This window comes from Ricinus communis, chromosome 10 (genome assembly GCF_019578655.1).
Source record: "Ricinus communis isolate WT05 ecotype wild-type chromosome 10, ASM1957865v1, whole genome shotgun sequence".
NCBI classification, from domain to species: Eukaryota; Viridiplantae; Streptophyta; class Magnoliopsida; order Malpighiales; family Euphorbiaceae; genus Ricinus; species Ricinus communis.
In genome coordinates this window covers 686,902-706,610 of record NC_063265.1, presented here as the reverse complement: position 1 = coordinate 706,610, position 19,709 = coordinate 686,902, and the positions used below count along the sequence as shown (strand labels likewise).

At 33.8% G+C, this 19,709-nt stretch overlaps 1 protein-coding gene across 1 annotated transcript; it reads left to right on the top strand.

The window, feature by feature from the left end:
• Window positions 1–312: 312 nt before the first annotated feature.
• LOC107261983 (receptor-like serine/threonine-protein kinase At2g45590) lies at window positions 313–3,602 on the top strand. Its single transcript, XM_048380022.1, has 4 exons — window positions 313–657; window positions 791–964; window positions 3,098–3,359; window positions 3,478–3,602. Exons 1-4 carry the CDS (start codon window positions 313–315, stop codon window positions 3,600–3,602), a joined length of 906 nt encoding a protein of 301 aa, XP_048235979.1.
• The last annotated feature ends 16,107 nt before the right edge of the window (window positions 3,603–19,709 follow it).

Sequence of the window (19,709 nt, the reverse complement as noted above, 5' to 3'; positions counted from 1 at the left end):
GGATATATGAGATTGTATGAGAAAGGAGTGGAAACCCCCAACCAAATAAGAAGATGGCATAGACATCCTTCTTGATAGAGATGAGTGGGTGGATGCTCAAAGAAAGGTAAACAGGAAGAATAAAAGAGCTAATGATCATCTCCTCAGCTCACTCTCTAGAGAGGAATACAAAACATTTCAACATCTTCCAACTGCCTATAAGATATGGAAGACCTTAGAGAACTGCCATGAGGGCACAAGACAAGTTAAATCCAAGAAGATCTAACTATTTGTGAACTCTTCAAACTGAAGCAAAATGAGAGCATCACCGACATGACCAAATGGCTTCTCACCATTATCAATAATCTTCAAAAATTGCGCAAGCACTACGAGCTTGTTGACATCAACAACAAGATTCTAAAGGCTCTTCCACTTAAGGACTATAGTTTGAAAGTGGCAAGTAGAGAAGAAGCCGATGAGGACTTTGGGAAGGTGTCTACAGATGAACTTACTTATGAGATGACTCTTAAGAAAGAGGAAGAGCAAGAAAAGGAGAGGGAGACAAAAAGGAAACCCTTAGCTATCAAAAGCTCCACCAAACCTCGAGAGAGTGAGAGCTCTAATGGATCCGAATCAAGTGAAGATGAAGATGAAGATCTTGCAATAGTTTCGAAGAAGGTCAATAAGATCATGAGGAATAGAAGAAAAAAAAAGAGGCCATTCAAGAAGTCATTCTCAAGCTTCAACAAAACTCAAACCTCAAAAAAGCAAGGAAAAGAAGAGTGATCCCGCTTGTTACATATGTGAGAAGCAAGGGCACATCAAGGCCGATTGCTTCAAGAGCAAAAATAAAAAAAAATTTGAGAAGAAAAAGGAGAAGAAAAGAGCCTTTAAAGCCACATGGAATGACATTTCATCAAGTGAAGATGAAGATGAGGAAGTGGCCAATTTATTCTTCGTGGCACAAAAAGATGCACCAAGTGAGGTATGTTCTACATCTCACTCGTGCGATGACCATCAGTGTGAAAATTATTTGCATTCCATGGATGAAGATGATTTGCTTGAAGTAATGAATTTAAAATATAAAAAATATCGCTTAAAGATGAATGTTTATAAAGAAAAATGCTTCAAATTTTGAACAAGATTTAAATAATCTTTAAAAGAAAATTTCTATATTAACTCTTTCAAATGATCACCTTAAGAAATTTCTGAATAAGCTTTCATTCCAAACTATCTCGCTAAAATCTCTTTCACAGGAGAATGATTTCCTAAAGGTGGAGGTTGAAAAATTGAGAAGCCTCATCTCAAAATTTGGTACATTTAAATATAAATATAGATAGAACTCGTGTTGTTCATATTTTCAAAATTATTTTTAAATTTAATATCTTATATTTTGAGAAGTGAATGAATAATTCTATATATATAATTTCTTAAATATTATTTTTTAGAAATCCTATTAATACAGAAGAGAAATAGAATTTCAATACTAATATGTATCATAATTACCCCTATATTAAGGCCAATTACCTTATGTTATTACAAGCCGATGAGTCAAATTTTTAATGATTTTATTAAATTTTATTTTGTGAAATTTAGTAAAATTATTAAAAATGATATTTAGATTTTGTAGTAATTGTAAATGTTGAAAAAAGTAAGATTTATGAGATACATAATGAATTAGAAAATAATATCTAACATATGTTGATATTTAAAAGTCATACAATATTTGTAAGAGTCATATAACATGTAAAAGATCGTGAATAAATGATAAATTTATATATCTATATTAATTTTTGAGATATAAAAATTGTTTTGATATATTTTAAAATATAAAATTTTATGTGTATTTATTTTTGATAAATGATTTTTTAATTTACGTGTAATTGTATGATTTTTCTATTAATTTATTAATTAATAACTTACATCTTTAATTAAACAATGATTCTAATCATAAAAATAGTATTTTAAGTTCGATATTATATTAACTAATAAATAGGTGTTTTAATTAGACAATAATTTTCATTCTAGAAAATAAAATTTCAAGTAATATTTTTAATATTATATTAACTAATAAGTTAGTTTTTTAATTATATAATAATTTATAATCTTAAAAAATTAATAATACCAACTAAATTTATAATATTAATTTATATAATATTAAGAATCAATTAATAGATATTTTTAACATAATTTCTATATTATTATACTAATAAAGTTCTTTTTGAAACCAATAAAATATTAAAATATTAAGAAATTAAAAATGAGATTTAAAATTATTTAATTCATTAGTATTATTTTAAATATTATATATAATTATAAATGTTAAAATTTTTATTAAATTTTATTTATAAACTCAATTTATATTAATATTTATAATTAAAATATTTATAACAGTTGTGCAGGAGTTAATCATTAAATGCTAAAGAATATGGATATTAAGATATCCAAATTTGGCCGAGTTATCCACTACCTTATTCCCCTCTCTAAATATATGAGAAAGTCTAAAACTCATCTGGTGCATATAAGAAAGACACTTAGTCCAATGAAGCCTGAGCTGCCAAGGAACGGACGTTGATATTGTTTTGAAGAGCTCAAATACATACAAAGAATCACACTCTAAGCATAAGTTATGCCAACCCCTCTCCACGTATCGCTGCTGTAAGCTCCGCAACATAAGCAAAACTGAATGCAAAGCAACCACGAGCAAACCCCCTAGTGTTTTGAAATATATCACCGGCGCCTGACAGGTTAAATGCCCCGCTAGTACAAAATCTTACCACTTATATCCATTTGGTACTAAATCTTTAATTTGTTTCTTTTTGGTACCCCTCCTATTATTTCTGTTAATTTTGCTGGTACCAATGAGAAATCTAGCAGTTATTTGCTGATGTGGCTGCCGGATTTACAAAATGCCACAGACCTGTTGCCATATGTGTTGCTGACTTCTTTATTTTATCCTAATCAACAAATAAATAACCCTATTGAATATCGGCATGAACTGAATTAGCTGCCAAATCCAAATCCCACCCAGCTTTTCTCATCGACTCAATTAAAATCTTAATAAATTTGTGTGTAGCTCTACAATTATCTTTTAACACAGAATCAAAAACAATAGCAGATCGGCGGAATTAGTAATACTTCGAGTATGAGAGGAACTGTTTGTTATGTTGCTCATGAGTATGGAGGCGGTGGTCTCTTATTAGATAAGTCTGATGTTTATAATTTTGGAGTTCTTTTGTTAGTTCTTATTACTGGTAGGCGTCCACTTCAGGTTACTAGTTCTCCAATGTCTGAGTTTCAGCGTGCCAATCTTATACACTGGGCTCGTCATCTTGCCCGTGCAGGAAAGCTTCTTGATTTGGTTAATCAGTCTGTACAGTGTTTGGATCGAGATCAAGCTCTGTTATGCATTATTGTTGCTATTCTCTATTTACAGAAGTCCCCTACTCGCCAGCCTTGTATGAAGAAGGTCGTTGGAATGCTTATTGTTGCTTCCAGCTGATGAGGATGAAGATGATGATGAGCGGTTACTGCTGCGATTGATTAAAACAGAGATGGAGAAGAGCAGTGAACAGCGGTTGCCGCTGCCTATGCCGATCTACAGAGATGAAGAAGAGATTTGATTTTGTTTTAAGAGATTAGGGTTATTTATTTGCTAACTAGGATAAAATAAAGGAGTCAGCAACACATGTGGCAACAGGTCTGTGGTATTTTATAAATCCGCCAGCCACATCATCAAATAACTGTGGGAATCCTCATTGGTACCGGTGGAAGTAACAAAAATAATAGGAGGGGTACCAAAAAGAAACAAATTGAAAGTTTGGTACCAAATGGATATAAGTGGCTAAGGTTTGGCACCAGCGGGGCATTTAACCCGTGCCTAACATACACAGAGCTCTCATGGCAGACCCATATGTGTTTAGTATGGTCTAGCGAGCAGGTGAAGGTCGCCACACCATACTGAGAATAACCGGAGCTTTACCATCTATTCCTTATACATTCAACAATTTCAGTAGGTGCAGCTCCATTGCAGAGTTGAACATGGTGCCATATCTAAAGAAATCACATGACTTTATACTTCTCCATAGCTGCCGCAACAATTGAAAAAGATTCACCTTCTCCCTTTCGAAAATAGCAGCGTCAAAAGTGGACCAAAGAATCCAAACTGTATCGACAAAAGCTGAAACCATAAGGCAGGCACTTGAGAATTGAATATATGCTTCATGACATCGGGTAGAAGATCTGAAAAAGAACCAGATGGCACTAACAGTTGATCAAATAGAGAAGCAAGCGCTTTCCAAACTGAAGATCCCATCGTCCATCCTTAATAAAGCCGAAACATTATCCACCATCTCCTTTTAGCTTTTTGTTTCAACACCAAGCTGACTAGTCACACTAGGATCAATCCATTTATCTGTTCATAAATTTAACAAACTATGCTCCCCAATAAGCTAAGTGGTATTATCATAAAAATATAAAAAGTAGCTTTAATAGAGCTCCAAGTTGATGAATTAAATGGAGTATCTCGAGGGATACTTGACTTATGCAGAAAGCACTTGCATAAGAGGTTAATAAGAAAATCCTTCTTGGAGATATAGCTCCAAGCAAGCTTACTAAGCATGACTGAATTCAAAGTTGCTAAATGCTTCAATCCCAAACCAACTTCTCTTAGCGGCAATAATAAGTACTCCAAGGAATCGTAACCAATATTCTTTTATCAACTGAGCCTATCCATAGGATGTTTCAAATCATTTTCTCCAAATGCCTCATAAGAGACAATGGCCATTTATAAACAACAAATGAGTAAAAGAATGAGCTTGTTAACACAGATTTAATAAAAATTAACCTCCTTACCAATATAATTAATAGAGAAAATATATGATAGTAATATAGATTTGTAAACAAAAAAATATGATAGTAATATAGAGATAAAATTTTTATACAACTAGAATACTAAAAGAGTATATAAAAAAAATTGTTTAAAAAATAATAGAATATATCTTTCTCTTCATCTGTAAAAATATTAATCTAGGAAGGACTCAGAATAGTTCAGGTGTTTGTCTTCATGTTGTGGGTAGTGGTTTTAGGCGCGCACCTAAGTGTATATAGCGACTAACGACACTGTAAGGCTTTTCAACCTAATTGGAAACTTGCTAACTAGTCATTGAGACTAGCGTGCAGATGGGAGTCGCCATCCGGGTATTCACCGGAATACTTTTACTAATGACTGATGTTTCTCAGATTCCATAAGGAAGCTTACGCCATAAAACACAGAGATGGATTCAGAAGCCAACTTTCTTATTTTTGTATATTGGTTTTTAATTTTATTTTTAATAATTGATTCCCTATAAACACAAGTAGTTCATACACAGGTATACCAAAAAACACACATAATTTACCTAGGTCTGGCCCATTTTATTAAAGCCCGACACATACTCGAAGTTATTAACCTAACTTATTAATTAATTATGTACAAGTCCACTTGGTCTAGCCTAATTACAAGTTATACTTTAAATTCCCATCTTTAGGCTTAACGAACTACTTATTATGACAAGGCCCGTTTTATGTGAACCTAATTCTAATAAAGCCCAATCCTAACTAGGACATACTAAAGCCCACTAAGTCTATTTCAGTTTTAGGATTTAAGCCTAATTAATATTGTTTAGCCTATTGAACTACAATGTTCATGTTGTGTCCAATTTTAACCCTAATTCTATGTGGCCTGTTTTAATTAATCAATCACATAATACATATTTAATCATACAGTAAGTAGAAATAAATAAAATAAGATGTATGAAATAAACCTAACTATTACAACTCGCCTACAACTAAAACTGTAAAGAAAAAGACCTAAGAATCTAATATAGTATACAAAATATATTAAAACTCGACAAAAAGCCAAAATTGAGACAAAATGTTGCATAGCCGTCGACATTAGGCATAGAGCCGATCGACTCTAGGGTTTCCAAGTAGATTTTTTGATTCTCAATTATTTTTCACATCCCAGAGCCGATTTTCACATGCACAAAGAGTAAAAATCAATTAGACATGAATGAAATAAAATAAAAATAAAATAGAAATCATAGAAAATAATCGATTAAATTAGAAGCCCTAAAACTAAATGCAAAGTCCTAGAAATTAAAAGAACAGTAAGCAAAGATATTAGATTAATCATACAATTATAATATATATATTTAATTACTGAATCATATTGAAAATATAAATCTAGTCATTAATCTTATACATATGTCTAATTAGATCAAAATCCTAATATTGGTAAAAAAATCTTAGTGTTCTTATTATCAGATTTCAAAACCCAATTAACTATTAATATGCAAATCCATAAGAAACCCTAATCTAATGCTATTAATCATAAAAATAATAACAATAACAATAACCTAATTATGTTTCTAAAAAACCCTAAAAAATATATTAAAAAACTAGTTTAGGATGATGATGGATGCATGTTTGGAGGAACTCTTAGGTTGTCACTATAGTTGATGATTCAACGAGTCTCAAGTGATGAAGATGCAGTTGAATTGAAAACAGGTTGGGAATCTAATGCTGGAGTGATGTTAAGAAAACTTCTATCCATTGAAAAAGGGTTTCTAGAAAAGGAGGTTCTTTCTTGAGTATGCCTTCTTTTCTAATGACTCAGATCTTTTGCCTAATGATGAATGACAAATTTTTCTCTCAAATTAGCTTTTGTTTCTTTTTTTTCCCCTATTCTTGTCTCTATTAACTCTTGTTGTCTCTCTTAGTCTTTTTTCCTCCTTAAAATCCTATATACCTCTTTATATTTATAGAGGTAGGGTTTCAAAGGAAATCCTAAAGGAAAAAATTAATCTCCATTATTTTAAAAAATAAATTGATAAATATTCAAATTTAAATTTTTAATTTTAAATAATTGTCATTAAAAATCCATGATTGTAATAAAAAAAACTTCTAGAATCTGTATCTGGATGTAAAATCGTCAAGAAAAAACGATGTCGAAGTAAAAAAATCTTAATCCACAATATGTAGAGCTGATTGGCTCTACATAAGGAAAGTTTAAGAAAAAACTTATAATTAGGTCCCTGAATTTTTAAAATTTCTTGTTTTGACCTCCAAAATCTATTTTTCTTGACAATTGAGTCTAAATTAATTTTTAAAAAGGTAATTTTGATTGGTTTAACCTCAACCGTAATCTCGGATTCGCCCGTTCTTTGTCTCTCAAGACCAAGAAGGCAGTAAGTTTCATCACAGGATTTCCGTAATTCCTTCAAAATCTAAATCTGGTAAAGGGGTGCTGACACATGTCCAACTGTAAGAAATAAAACATGAATGGGTAATCATATTCTTAATTAAAAATCTATCTTTTTCCTTGTTCTTTTTTCCTTTCTATGTATGTACTTAAATATTTTCATTAGAAGATCATAATGATCCAATGATACCTTCAATCACCATGATTATAAACTACGATAATAAAATCCTAACTAAAACATGTTCTATTACAACCTTTTAAAAATTTATCTATACTTCTGTTATATTATAGATAAAACCTTTCTACAATGATACTTTAAATAAGAATAATCTCTACATAGTTATAAAATATTTCAGTCTTAATTTGGACCAGTTATAAATAATAATAAACTCTGTTTTGTAATCATTTATAAATTTTTTAAGTCCCGTGTTAGGCAAATATTCCTAATATAATAATATTTGTATATATCTTAAAAAAAATATATATTATGCTAAATATTTGGTCTTATTTTATTATTATTTTATCTCTTCAATCTCATTTGTATAATATGATAAGATATTAATATATTTGAAAATGCAGAATAGACGTCCAAGAGGGGGGATGGGGGTTGAATTGGACTTCTCAAGGTTTTCTACCTTAGGTACCTTACTAGTTTATCAACCACTTATAAGATAGTTCTGCAAGAGTTCTATTGTGAGCTTAAAACTCACTGCACAGATATTTAACTAAGCTAGAAAAGCTTCCTGTTAGATACATACAGCAGGAAGCCAACTATTTCAACTGATACCTCAATTGCCGTAACTTGTAAACTCTTGTAGGTTATATGAGTGAGAGGATGCAAGGAGAAAGATATTTGATGTTCCTTTTAAAAAACAATTAGATGTCTAAGCAGTAAATTCTCATATTTAATATGTAATAGAAAACTAACAAAGCATGTATCGGTATCAGATATCTAATGAATTACAAGTTAATAGGGATCAATAAAAAGATTTATCCTAGTTTAGTACTAAGACCTACATTCAGTCCTTAAGGATTGCACCTTAAGATTGTCTCCACTATTTGACTATATTAATGGCTAGAGATCAAGCCTTACAAGGTTCTGATGCTAAGATACCTTATACAGTTTGAAATATCTTCTCATTGACTAACTTACAGAAGTTGTTAGGCTTCTATCAACCTTGCACTTACTTTCTTAGGTGCAAATGGATCTCTCATAGACTTTTAGAGGGAGGCTATGGCACCATGCAAACCACAAGCTTTAACACAAGGTGCTTAGTAACCTTACAAAAGATTTTCTCTTTTGGAAGTAATAAATATAAATAAACATAATTTCTATATGGACTAGATGCAATTTTAATGCAAGAGAAACTGATTTTGAAAGATCATAAACTGATTTATAAAGTAAATGCTATTCTTCCTTATTGATTTAGCAGGTGAAGCCTTTATTTATAGGATAACAAAAAGTACCTATTAGAGAAATTTCTTAAAAAGTTTAGATATATACACAAAGAAATTTTTTTAAAATTTGCTTTAAAGACTTTACAGCTGCTGATTTAGACATATGATAGACTTTATAACTTTTTGTCAATAATTAGTAGGAAGTTGTCAGAAAAAGCCTGTCGCTATGATAGAAAAATAAAGTTAATAGTGTGAGGTTGTTTCTACTTCATCTAATAGAAACTAGCCATTTGGACACGTGAAGAATATTTAAGTATGTGAAAAATGATGTGTCAGACTAGATAACAGATATATACATTAAAGGTATCTAATGGATGTTTAATCTAAAACAGATATCTCAAAAATGTGATATTAAAAAAATAAGAAATTTTACTTTCTAAATCACTTTAAGAGAATCAAAATATATCTTTTCATGATTTAGAATTAGAAGAAGATTTAAAATTTTACGATGTGCAAGTAAATCATTTTGAAAAAGCAACTTAATCTATTTAACAAGATATCTAAGACACACACTTTCCTAAATGGAGATTGATGATACATAGATTCTATTTGGGGCGTCTGTTGTTGCCTTTAATTCAGGTAGATGTTTGATGAGACTTTCAAATTTGCTAGTTATCTTATCATATCCATTATGTACTTGCATTATTAGATGTCCATACACAGTATAAAAACATGCAAAATTTTATTATCATCAAGATCTAGATTATTAGCTTCTTAGGGCTAACAATCTTTCCCGTGTTAATGATTATAAAATACACTATTTGAAAAGTATGATACTCTTCAAATTATTCATAATTTTCACACAGTAGAAGTCTAATTGTGTAGTTAGATGTATGCTCTTGTAAGTTAGGTAGCTGAAGATAAATATATGCATCCAATATCAACATTTAAACACATTTATAAAATTTATGCAAGATAAAACAACTAGTACTACACTAGCAGTGGATTGAAAAAACTTATTCAAATTGTTCTAAGGCATGCTCCTCCTGAGCATATGCCTATTCGTGTTCCTGAATAGAAACTCAGGATAGCTCCCCTTAAGCGTATCCAACAATCCAATATGCATAGATATTTCCCCTTTTTTGTCATCAATAAAAAGAAGGATACTTAGCATTCATAAACAAAGATTATTCAAATTGTCAAAAGTTTTTAAAAGACTTTGAGATAGAAGAAGAGAAGATGGAGTACTAGACGTCAAAGTATGGGCTTAGGCAGATTTATGCTTTCTTTTCCTTCTTAGTGGTCTTAAAGACCTTTGCTGCTCATGGCACCCTTCTCTTCTACTCGTTCCTCTGCAAGCTTGACCATCTCAAGCTTGATCTTCTTTAACCTGTCTCTTTTCATTAGTGGAGCTGACTGGATTCTCGCTTTCAGATGCTTTTCCTTTTCTTTTCTTTTCAATGTGGAAGGAGATGCTTGAAGCAATTGAAGGACTTAAGCGCCTCTCATCATCAAATTTCTCATTGGTGCTGGACGTCTGACTTTTTGTTCCCTCAACTGATTCCTCTTGAGCATCTAACGATTGCTTAATGGGCTCCCCTTTGACCTTTTTAAGTATTTCTTTTCCTACTAAGTCTTGCTCCTCTATTCTAGCCAAAAGTCCTCATTCTAGTCAATCAATTCTTCTTTTCTCTCTTCTTCAGATGCCTCAGCCTTTTCTTCAGATTTTTCCTTCTCACCTGTAGTTTTCTCTTTCTCAGGTTCCTCATTCTCTTTACTGTTGTTATTAGACCTCTCATCCACTAAACTTAGATGTCACTTTGCTCTGGTCTTCCTCTTCCTTATCTCACCTGTTCATATGAGAGTTTCCCATTGTGTTTCAATTATTTCAACCTCATCATTTTTTCTGTACTTACTGTTGTTAATAGTGAGTTTTCCAAAGACATCACTTGATTTAAATTATGTTCCATCTTTAAGAGGAACACCAAAGTGTTTAAACAACAACGTGAGGCACATGCTGTAAGGCATTCCATTAGTTGGGTTCAAATTTGTCGTTACGTTTAATAACAGATAAGGAAGGTTTAATTTCAATTTCTTAGCTATGCCACATGATCTTTAAATCTAGTTTAGTGACATAATCTAAGCTACTCATCCTTGGAATAAAACATTAAGTAATGAACTTGTGCAACATTTTTCCATGAAGACTATACTCAATAAAGAATTCTTTACTAGGGGTTAGTTGATTGGCCCTCGGTTCTTGAATGAGTCCCTTCTTGTCATATCCTGGAACATCTTTATCGCTGGTATGTTCAGTGATTTTTGCTCTTTCTACTGGTAAACCCAGAACATTTCCTAAAGAGTTGGTGTGATTTCCTTTAGCTCGCCATTAATATTCACCCAAACCAGCTCATTTGTCACTTTTGTGATTGATCTGTAGAACTCAAGTGTAAGCTCCTTATAAAATTTCTCTTTGATCTGAATAAATGAAACCCAGCCTTGAAACTTAAACCACTCCTTGAACTTCATAGACTTATCACCAAATATCTTCCAATCAAAAATCCTAGGTTGCACCATCTTATAGTTGTCTATATGGATGGAGATCTCAGGAGCTTAGGATTTCTTTCATGTTTTGGTTTGTCTCGTTGAGGTAGTGGACGTGCTAGAGTCTTTTGCTTTTCTAGCCATGTGTATGAGATGAGTGAAGAAGGAGGGCTTTCCTTGTTTAGCACAGAGAAAGATCGAAGGACTTTGAGATATGTGAGAGCGCGAAGTAGGGATTTTGAAATATAGAGCTTGAAAGAGAGAAATCGAGATAACTAAATATTGAATAGATGAAGGTTGTTTTTTTCTTTTTGAAATGGAGATGGGGATAGGAGTCTCAAATACCCAACAGTTACTCCTATTTCAAATTCAATTCTTGATAACTGTTCCTCTTCTATCATTCATCCACTCTCCCATATTTGTGTTAGTTTCTTTATCTTCCCTAGTCTCATCAAGTCTCTTTCTATGCTTTTTACTCAACCATCAAATCATACTTTCTTTCCTTTTCTTCATGTTTTATAAGCCAAATATAAGGAATCTTTTCTTTATTTGTAAAATAAATTTTCAATATAGATTTTGTGCACATGATGAAAAATAAATTTTTTTGGATTTAATATCTTTAAAATAATTTATGAATAATACTTTAAAATAAATGAACAATAAAGGTAATGTGAGGGGATCACATTAAAATGAGTATTAAAATAAAATGATTATGTATCTAAAAGTATATGACAAGTGGCATAGTTAGATTATCATTAGAGAGCAAATTAGATATAACTTAGCTGAATTGAATACCCATACCTAGGGTTCTAATTTTGCAAAATTGATCTTTACAAGAGGCTTAGTTAAGATCTCTGCCAGTTGCTCATCTGATGGGACAAATTCTAATTAGATGTGTCCCTTTTGAACATGATCTCTGCTTAAATGATGTCTTGCTTCAATATGCTTGGTTCTTAAATGCTATACAAGATTTGTTGAGAGGTTGATAGTGCTGGTGTTGTCATGTCGAATTGGTATCTATTTCAAGCTCACCCTGCATATCCTTAGAATATCGCTTACAAAGAAAATCATTAGTAGAACCAAATACAATATCATCTACATATATTTGAATAATGAGCAAATCATTTGATTTTGATTTTATAAACAAGGTGGTGTCATTTTCTCCTCTAGAAAAGCCCTTTTCTTATAGAAATTCATTTAGCCTTTCACACCAAGCCTTTGGGGCTTGTTTTAAACCATAGAGAGCCTTTGTATGTTTAAAAACATGATTAGGCATCTCATAGTTTTCAAAACCAGGTGGTTATTCAATATAGACTTCTTGATTTAGATATACATTTAGGAATACGCTTCTTAAATCCATTTGGTAAAGTTTAAAGCCTTTAAAACACGCGACAGTACATAAAAGTCTAATAGCTTCAAGTCTAGCTTTAGGAGCAAAAGTCTCATCAAAACTAATACCTTTTTCTTAGTTGTACCTCTAGGCGACTAAACTAGCTTTATTTCTAATACATTACCTTGCTCGTCTAATTTATTTCTGAATACCCACTTAGCTCTAGTGACTGATTGCTTCTTTGGTTTAGATATCAACTCTGAAACCTGATTTTGTTCAAACTGATCTAGCTCTTCTTGCATAGCATATATCCAATTTTCATCAATTCGAGTCTCATCACAAGACTTTGGTTCAATTTGTGAAACAAATGCCATATTTTTATGTAGGCGTCTATATTCTGCTCTAGTCATTCTTCCATGTGATGGACTATATAATATATTATCACTGGATGATATCGATGATACCTCCAAGCTCTTAGAAGATTTGATGTTTGTTGAATAGAGATGTCTGCAGGAGCTGAATTGGACATCTTAGTTTTATCGTTAGATGTCTCCCATCATTGTAGGCATCATCTCTTTCTTCTACATTTTCTTCCTGGACATTTGCTCCTTTTCACCATCTTTTCTTTCTTCCTCATCTAAATCTGCATCTTTATAATTTCTTCCTATAACATGTTAGATTCATAAAAAAGATAACATGCATTTGTCAATAATTAGAGTATAATTATTGAATACTCTATATGCTTTGCTTGATATTGAATACTTAGGAAATATTTCCTTGTTTGATTTTGAGTCAAACTTTTTGAGGTAATCATTCTTGTTATTCAGTATGTGTTAAAGACTTGATAGGCTATTTGTGTAGCTACAATCTAAGGCAGTGAACCTATCGATATAGTCTAGCACTAATGGCGAGTATCAAGGTCGTATCCCCTAGGGAATGGGTGAACCTAAAGCTACTACTGTACTAAGTGTTATCTAACCTTAAGCAATTGGTGAAAGGTCAACTTAAACTGTAAACTAGAAATGATGAAATGCAAAAGTAAAATGCCAAACAAATTATAAAGATAATGAAGCAAACACAGGAAGACAGCAAACCCAAAGAGGACCTATTTGCGATGGAATTACTAAAGGTGATTATCTTGATCACCAAATTGATTACCCGTGCCTGAATCATAGAATGAACTCGGATCCTCTCTCAAGCTCACCGATTTCCTAACTTTGAAAACTAAACGTTGGAATCTCTGCCTAACAATTAATCTCAGAACAACATTAAGATTTGATTCAAGTTTATTAAGAGTTGTTAATTCTTAATCTAACTAGCCAATTAACCTTATCTCTAAGTGTTATTAACCAGTTCTTGCTCAATTAAGTTCCAATTATTTAACGAATTTCTGAATACCAATTAAACAATCCAAGCAACATTCAACTCAACGTCTCAAGTAAAATGAAACAAACTTTTATTACTGTAAAGCAAGAAGGATTACAAATTGGAAATTTAATAATCAAACAAATAAAAAACAATCCATCAACAATAAGAACACTAATGAGTTCGTTAGCTCTAGCTAGTCATACACACACAAAAATAACTAGAAGAAAAGAAAAATAGAAATGAAGTTGGAACATGTACACCCTTCTCTCGAATCAAAGTGGACAACGCCAAAATTAGATTGAATGGTTCAGAATCCGTCTCCTCGATCTCTCAAAACAAGCTTGAATCTCCTGAAATCCATCCTTCAATATATGAAAATGGTCTCTCAAGGTCAGTCAAAAAGTCTAGAAAGCAGAAGGTCATGCGCGCGTAAGAATCTCGGAATCAGAATGCCGAACCCTTTTCTCAAAAACTAAACTCATACATATAGGAAATGTGTGCACAGGCTGTGGCCATGGGCCATGTAACTTGCACAGGCGTCCACTGGCTTCAAAAAGCGTCGTACTCCTGGAGAAATGACTATGTTGCCCTCGCTTGAGCATGGGCCGTGCTCGAGAATGAAATCCACTCAGCAGTCTTGTTTAGGCCTTGAAGTCCTTCGGTTTTGTCTCCAGAGATGATGCTGAGAGTCCAAATAACCTAAAAACATAAATAGATACCCAATGTGTGAATCTAGCATAAAAATGACTCCAATACATGCATAAACATGAATAAATGAAGTATAAATACATGTATAGAATGCAACACATCAAAATTACCCCACAATTAAACTTTTGCTTGTCCTCAAGCAATCAATAATCCAATCCAAAAGCAAACATAATAATGTTCATCCAAAATCATGCAAATAGTCAGCTCTCAACAATACCCAAACATCACAAAATAATTTCATTAGTAAATTAAGTCAAGAAGCTTTAGCAAATAGAAAATGCTGTAAGTACAAAATGATAAACAATCCAAACTAAAAATTTGAGAATCAATGCCTCGCATGGGGTCACTCAAAACACTCAAGTGTATGAAGGTGTAAATCAATCCCTCATTGCAAGTATACAAGATCCTGTTTACCATAAGCTTGCTCATAAATTCGATCTCCACCACTGCGAACAATCAATAACCATGATCAAAGAGTCTTAAGCAAGGTTGTAATAAGGCTTAGGTAAGGGTAGGAAGAATATGGTGAAGTAGGCTAAAGTTGCTGGAAAGTTATGCAAGTAAATAATGAATTCCCTAGGATCAAATGCTAAACAAATGGAAGAAAAATATTCACTAAGTTCTCAATAATGAGGAATGATGCTCAACTAAAGATCAAAAGCAAAGAATAAAGAATAAAGAATCATTTTTATTATTTATTTATTTTTATTTTTATTTTTTTATATATATGGTAACAACTAAAAGAATGTTGTAGTAATCAAAATAATGATACTATTTTGGATTGAAGAGAGTATCCAAAAAGTTAAGAACTTAGTGAAAATGAACAAATGAACTGATGCAGTTTGATCCTGAAAAAGAAAAAGCAAATACTTACACATCTCCCAGCAACATGGGTAAAGAGAATGGAAAATGATCAGAAAGGTAAAATGAGTGTAACAAGTGTAATAATGAAAGAAAAAGGCTTAAGGCTAAAAAATGGTTAACTAGGGGAATATAAGGTCAGGCTTTTGGCAAAATAGTGTAAATCCTAGTTGCCCAAATCATTTCATGGTAATCAAAAGTTCATGTAGTCTTAACAAGCATCACAGAACAAGTTCTAGAAACAAAAATCAAGCATACCGCACACTTAACAAGAAAATAAATAGCAAAAGTATAATGGATGCTCACAATTGGTTCAAATCTTATCATTTGAGTATGGCTAAATTGCAAAGGATTCTCAAAAATTTCGTTTAAATCATCAATCAAATCATAAAGCAGCAGCATTAATGAAGTTCTAAACTAAAGCAAAATAAATCGAGAAACCAAAGAGAAACACCGGTTTAACCCGGTCGAGCTGATGCTATAGATACCATCAATTGCTTTCCTTTTACAAAATAACAGAAGAACAAAATAACGTCGACTCATAAACCAAATCATCAACTACTCAAATTGAACAAAGCTTAAAATAGAGTATCTATAATAAAATAACTACCCAAACATTAAAATATGCACTCCACTACTATAAGGTTCACAATGAAGCTCGGTACCTGAAAATAACGAGGTTACCCACCCACACTTGAAGAAAACACTGTCCTCAGTGTGAAATAGGGGGGTACCCCATACTTGAGTAGCAAAATAAGCAAAAAGTAATGTTCAAGAAAATAAAGAACTAACATCTATCATGAAAATAAAGAAATAAAAGTCATAAATCAAAAATAGTATGAACAACTAAGTCAAATGGAATAAAGCATAAGAAAGAGGTAACCCTCTATATACTACCTTGATCATCATGTCTGAACTCCGGAGTAAAAATGGGAACATCCTCTAACTGGGGCGATGGTGCTGGTGCAGATGTGGATGGGACATCTGTAGCAAGAATAGCTGGAACTGGAGCAACCTAGGCTGTGCTAACTGTAGGGTGACTAGTGTCCATCATCGAAGCATCTCTAAACGTCTCCCAAAGGCTATTAATATCAAACGGTGATTTTGAATCCTGAGATGTATGGAAAGTCTGATCTCCTACATGAGATGCTAACAACTGGGACATCTGGTGGGTAATATCCTACAAAGAATGACGAAAAGAAGTAAACTCCTCTCTAGTCTCCTGGCGAAAAGCTGCCAAGTCATCCCTATGCAGTTGTAACTCATGTGCCTGAGTCTAAAGCTGCTGTCGTTGAGCCCGGGAAACATCTTTGAATTCTGTTTGAAACTGCTGAAATGCCTCCCAATGCTGAGGTATCTGGGTAGCCATATGCTCCATCTTGCTAGCAATGGGAGGAGGTGCTATAGAAGAAGAAGCTCTTGCAGTCAGCCTGAAAAACACTAAAGGACCTGGTAACTCTGTCGGCTTAAGGGTCGGTCTGGTAGGTGGCATCGGAGGCTCCTCAGTGTCCTCTTCATCCTCCTCAGCATAATCATCATCTTGCTGTGCTGCAGGCTGCCCTCCTAACTGTTCAGCTGCCATAGGACTAGTCAAATGATACTCAACTCCTGTTAATGTTTGTATTCGGGTCACTATCCTCATATTGTACATCTGCTAGATGCCAGTGGCTAACATAGTCCCTATGTCTGTCATCCCTGCAATCACTGGTAGAGTCACAAGGCCAAGGTTTCTTGCTAACTTTGTCACATAAGGCCCAAAATAAATGTGTGCCTTCCTTGCCGCTCGCTGAATACCATCCATTAAAGTAGCTATCACAGACCCCAAATCTAGTTGAGATCGATGATGTATGTGCCATAAAAGAGCTACTTCCACCTGGTTGAGACATGCCTAACTCTTTGCTCTACCTGAGATAGTGTGAGCCAAGATGTTATGGCGGTATCTCAAACTATCTCAAGCACAAGAGGCCTTGGTCTTACTAGAGATAAATGGCCACCTGACCGCTCGAATATCCTCCCAGTAACTATCATAGTCTGTCCCAAGGTGGCGGATAGCCTCTGTATACTTATCTGACTGTGTCTCCTCAACTGTCCAAATGCCTAAAGCTACTCTGAACTCAGCAATTGACATGGCAAAAGAGTGGCCAGTCAGTTGGAATGTGATGGTGCCTAGGGCAGTGTAATCCTGGAGATGCGACTGGAGCCAGAAAGTGCTGAAGAACTCTTGAGTAATCTCCTTGTATGTGGTCTCTTTGATTTCAAAAAATCTGCGCCATGGAAGTGTCTCTAAAAGGGAAGACACCTCATCAAACAATCTGACATCTCTCAATGCCTGCCAGTCCACACATCTCCTTGTACCCAGTGTCTTGCTCCTGACTATTCTGAATCTGTCTATTTGCAAAGTGTTGGTGAAGGTCAGAAATCTATGTCTGGGTGGTGCTGGTAGTCGCAGTCGAGCTCTAGGTTGATCTGCAACTCTAGGTGCTGGAGGTGCCTGTGAAAGTGGCTGCTGATCATGCTGCTCAGAGGATGACGTGTCTGTTCTTGCCCTTTTTCTTATAGTGCGAGAGGGGTTGTGTCAGCATTGTTGATCCTCTGCTATTTTACCTGATAGAAATTAAAGTTTAGCATCGAGCATTCATAATCATTCAATGCAAGTAAATGAATTAAGCAACAAATAGATTGAGACGAAATCTCGACAGCTTAACGGGTAAGGTTGGGTGCCAGAAAACTTGGGGTAAGATACCCAAGCCTCTAAAACCTGCAAGGGATAGAAAATAGGATGCCCAATGACATTGGCAGCAACAATTCACAGCAAAAGAATATCAATAAACCAGCAGCATACAACATACAGAATATTAATAGTCCCTATAGTTCATAAATTTAAACCCAGCAATAAACCCTATAATCCAACATGCAGAAAAATGAAATCAAAAGTAGAATCAAGCTAAGTAAAATCTATACTAAGAATTTCAGAATTCAAAAATGGAGTAAAAAGCAAAAGCGAAAGAATGATAATAAAATTAAAACTAAAAATACCTAGATAAAATTGAAATAAAATGCAAAGGAAAAAAACAAAGAATCAATGAAATAGAACAGAAAAAAAGAACAGATTTAAAAAGATAAAAACACAATTAAAAATGAAAGGAATATGGGAAAAAGACTTACTTAGATCGTGATAGCAATGAAAATAAAGAAAGAAAAATCCTGATTCAGAGAGATAAGGAGATAATGGAAAGCCAAAAAGAGCAAAAATGGAAGAATGACCGAAAGGGCGTGTAGCGCATATGTGGGTGCACGGGTTGTGCAAGTTGCACGGGCCGTGCCCCCGATCGTGCACCAACATTTTCTCGCGCGTCGATCCTATTTCTAGCTCTGAAACTCTCCGAAAACCTATAGAAAATGAAATACGCGATCCAAGGCATCCCAAATATGCAAAATCAACCCAAAAATAACCAACAAAGGAAAAAGTTATGAATCAAACTGAATAAACTAACACTAAACAGTTAAAGAAAATGAAAATGAATAGAGTAAAAATCAACTAAGTAAATAGAAATGCTTCTTTTTGTTCTCGAGTCGTATAGCTGGACTCTGAAATGGATCATCCTTGTAAATACAGAACCATGTCAACTCGCTGCTCAATCTCCAACGAGTTTCCATGATACAATTTGAGCCTATGTCCATTAACCTTAAAATAACCCTTCTCAGGATGATAAAGCTCGACTGTGCCATGTGGGAAAATCAGCTAATGCACCACTAATAGGCAAATCACCAATAATGCAGGGAACAGTAAAATTCCCCGGATCTCTCATTTTGAGTGGCAGCTTGTTCTGAAGAATAGCTGAACACTTCTCATTCAGAGTCACTAGTCCCAAATCCTCTAGCTTCCTTTGTTACTCAAAATTTCCTTTAAGAACTTGGCATACTTCGGCATCTACGAAATAGCTTCAACAAAAGGTAGGTTAATACGTAGTTGTCTAAACAAGTCAAGAAACTTACCAAACTGCTTATTAACCTTATCCTGCTTAAGTTGAGCAGTGTAGGGGACTGGTGGCTGGTACTCTCTTATAGGGCTCTTCTGCCTGTCTTCCACCTTCTCTACTTCTATCGCCTCAGGCTCTAGCTCCTTCCTAGCTGGCTTATCCTGCATGGAAACATCATCATCATCAGCTAATGGTAAAGAGCTAGATAACTGCTTACTTGATCACAAGATGATAGCCTTGCAATGCTCCCTCGGGTTTGACTTTGTAGTGCTAGAGAGCGCTCCTTGTTGGCTCTCAAACA